The 1,710-nt window shown below is 50.8% G+C and overlaps 1 protein-coding gene across 1 annotated transcript; it reads left to right on the plus strand.

Moving 5' to 3' along the window:
- The first annotated feature begins 332 nt into the window (after positions 1 to 332).
- Positions 333 to 1,151, plus strand: LOC147967640 (F-box protein At5g18160-like). The gene has a single exon (XM_087523202.1). The coding sequence runs from the start codon at positions 333 to 335 to the stop codon at positions 1,149 to 1,151; it is 819 nt and encodes a 272-aa protein (XP_087379328.1).
- The last annotated feature ends 559 nt before the right edge of the window (positions 1,152 to 1,710 follow it).

Consider the following 1,710-nt stretch of genomic DNA (forward strand, 5'->3'; position numbering starts at 1 on the left):
TAAGACTAGAGTGGGTCTCGTACACGGGACGTACGCCGTGTTGTGATCTACTTTCGCCACAAGACCGATATCGCTGGCTGGTTGAGCAAGACCCGCTCACGTACTCTGGTCATAGGGTTTGGCAGCGTGAATAACGGGCAGTTGAAACAGGAAGTGGTGGAGGCTCTCGATCGATCGGTCCAACGTTTGGAAAGAATCGGACGGACGTCCTACTTCCCCTTCCTGTTTGGAACTCCGACTCGACTCCGGGATCTGATCCTCATGCTGTGTATATACATCGATTGAAATATCAGGGAGGCAAGGCGGAAAAGATCGAATCAAGGCAAGAAGAGATGGAGACCTCAGGTGGAGGCATCCACGCTCTAAGCGACGACGCTCTGGTGCACATCCTCGTCCGCCTCCCATCAGTGTCGGTGCTCCGTTGTCGCGCCGTCTGCAAGGACTGGCATCGTGTCACCACCGACCGTTCCTTCCTCGTCGCCCACGCCGCCAGCCGCCCCCGCGAGATGGTCGTCCAATTCACCAGAGACCCGTACGCGGCAGTGCAAGCCATGTCTCTTGAGCCGACGCAGCAGCAGCCATACCGTTTCCTTTGCGACTATGACCTCTCCGGCGACTATGAGGATGTCATATATTCTCTCCATGGTCTGCTTGTGCTAAGACAAAGTTGCGACCTCTTCGTCGTCTGCAACCCGGTCACCAGGCAGTGGACCAACCTGCCCGAGTTGGGTCGGCAATCCTACTGCTCGGTCTTCGAGTGCGGCTTCTACTTCCACACTTCTTCCGGCGAGTATCGCCTTTTATGCCATGCCATTGAGAAAGAGAAGGAAGAATTTACTAATTCTAATTTCAAACCTGAGACAAGGCGTCGCTACTACATCCTCTCGGCCGGTGCCATCCTACCACGTCGACTTGGGCCAGCTCCTTCCGACCCATCTGGTAATCTACCAATGTACGAGGTTCCAGTGGCTCATCGTGAAAACCTACACTGGCTCTCTAAGCACCCTCAAGCCAACCACACCAGAAAGATGCTAGCATTCGACACGGCTTCCGAGACATTCAGGCTCATGTCCCAACCCTCGCCAGACAATACTGTGAGGACATCCTTGTTTGAGCTCGATAGGGAGCTCTGCGTCGCGGCTATGTCATAGAGCTTGACATCCCTGGACATATGGGGCCTACAAGACTACAAGGCGGAGACTTGGACATTGCTCCATCGGGTTCATGTGCCGATGCCCGTACTTTACAAACGCGATGAAGTATCGGTGAGCAAGGTAATCTCACTTGGGAACGGTGCCATCCTCATCGGATGTCCTAAATGTAACATGGCCAGGATGTACCACCTCAAAGACAAGAGGATAATTTGCGAAGATTTCACATTCGGTAGTGTAGTATATCCCAGATTCCTTGTATTTAATGAGAGCCTCGTGCCCCATGCTTTTTTTGACTCCCCTCGCTGCCCGGATATCAAGACTATATACTTCTTCTAAGGGAGTTAGCATCCTTTTGCAGCAAAAATATTTCCTTCTGTTTTTCTTAGTGGTAGGCAATATGTCGTCATGCGTTTGTGGTGCTTTACCTAAGACCTTAGTTTCTTGGAGATGTTTATATGAATATGGTATGTATGTGCATGTTTCTAGTGCGCATCTGTTTTCTGAAAAATAAATAAAAAGAAAATATAATGTATTCGGCGGGTATCATCCTATGTGG

The sequence above is a fragment of the Triticum urartu genome, chromosome 5A (genome assembly GCF_056163025.1).
Source record: "Triticum urartu cultivar PI428250 chromosome 5A, HENAU_Tu73, whole genome shotgun sequence".
Classification (NCBI taxonomy): Eukaryota; Viridiplantae; Streptophyta; class Magnoliopsida; order Poales; family Poaceae; genus Triticum; species Triticum urartu.

What these genes read in the sequence shown, in the direction of transcription:
- LOC147967640 (XM_087523202.1), top strand. Translation starts at nt 333, where the DNA reads ATGGAGACCTCAGGTGGAGGCATCCACGCTCTAAGCGACGACGCTCTG.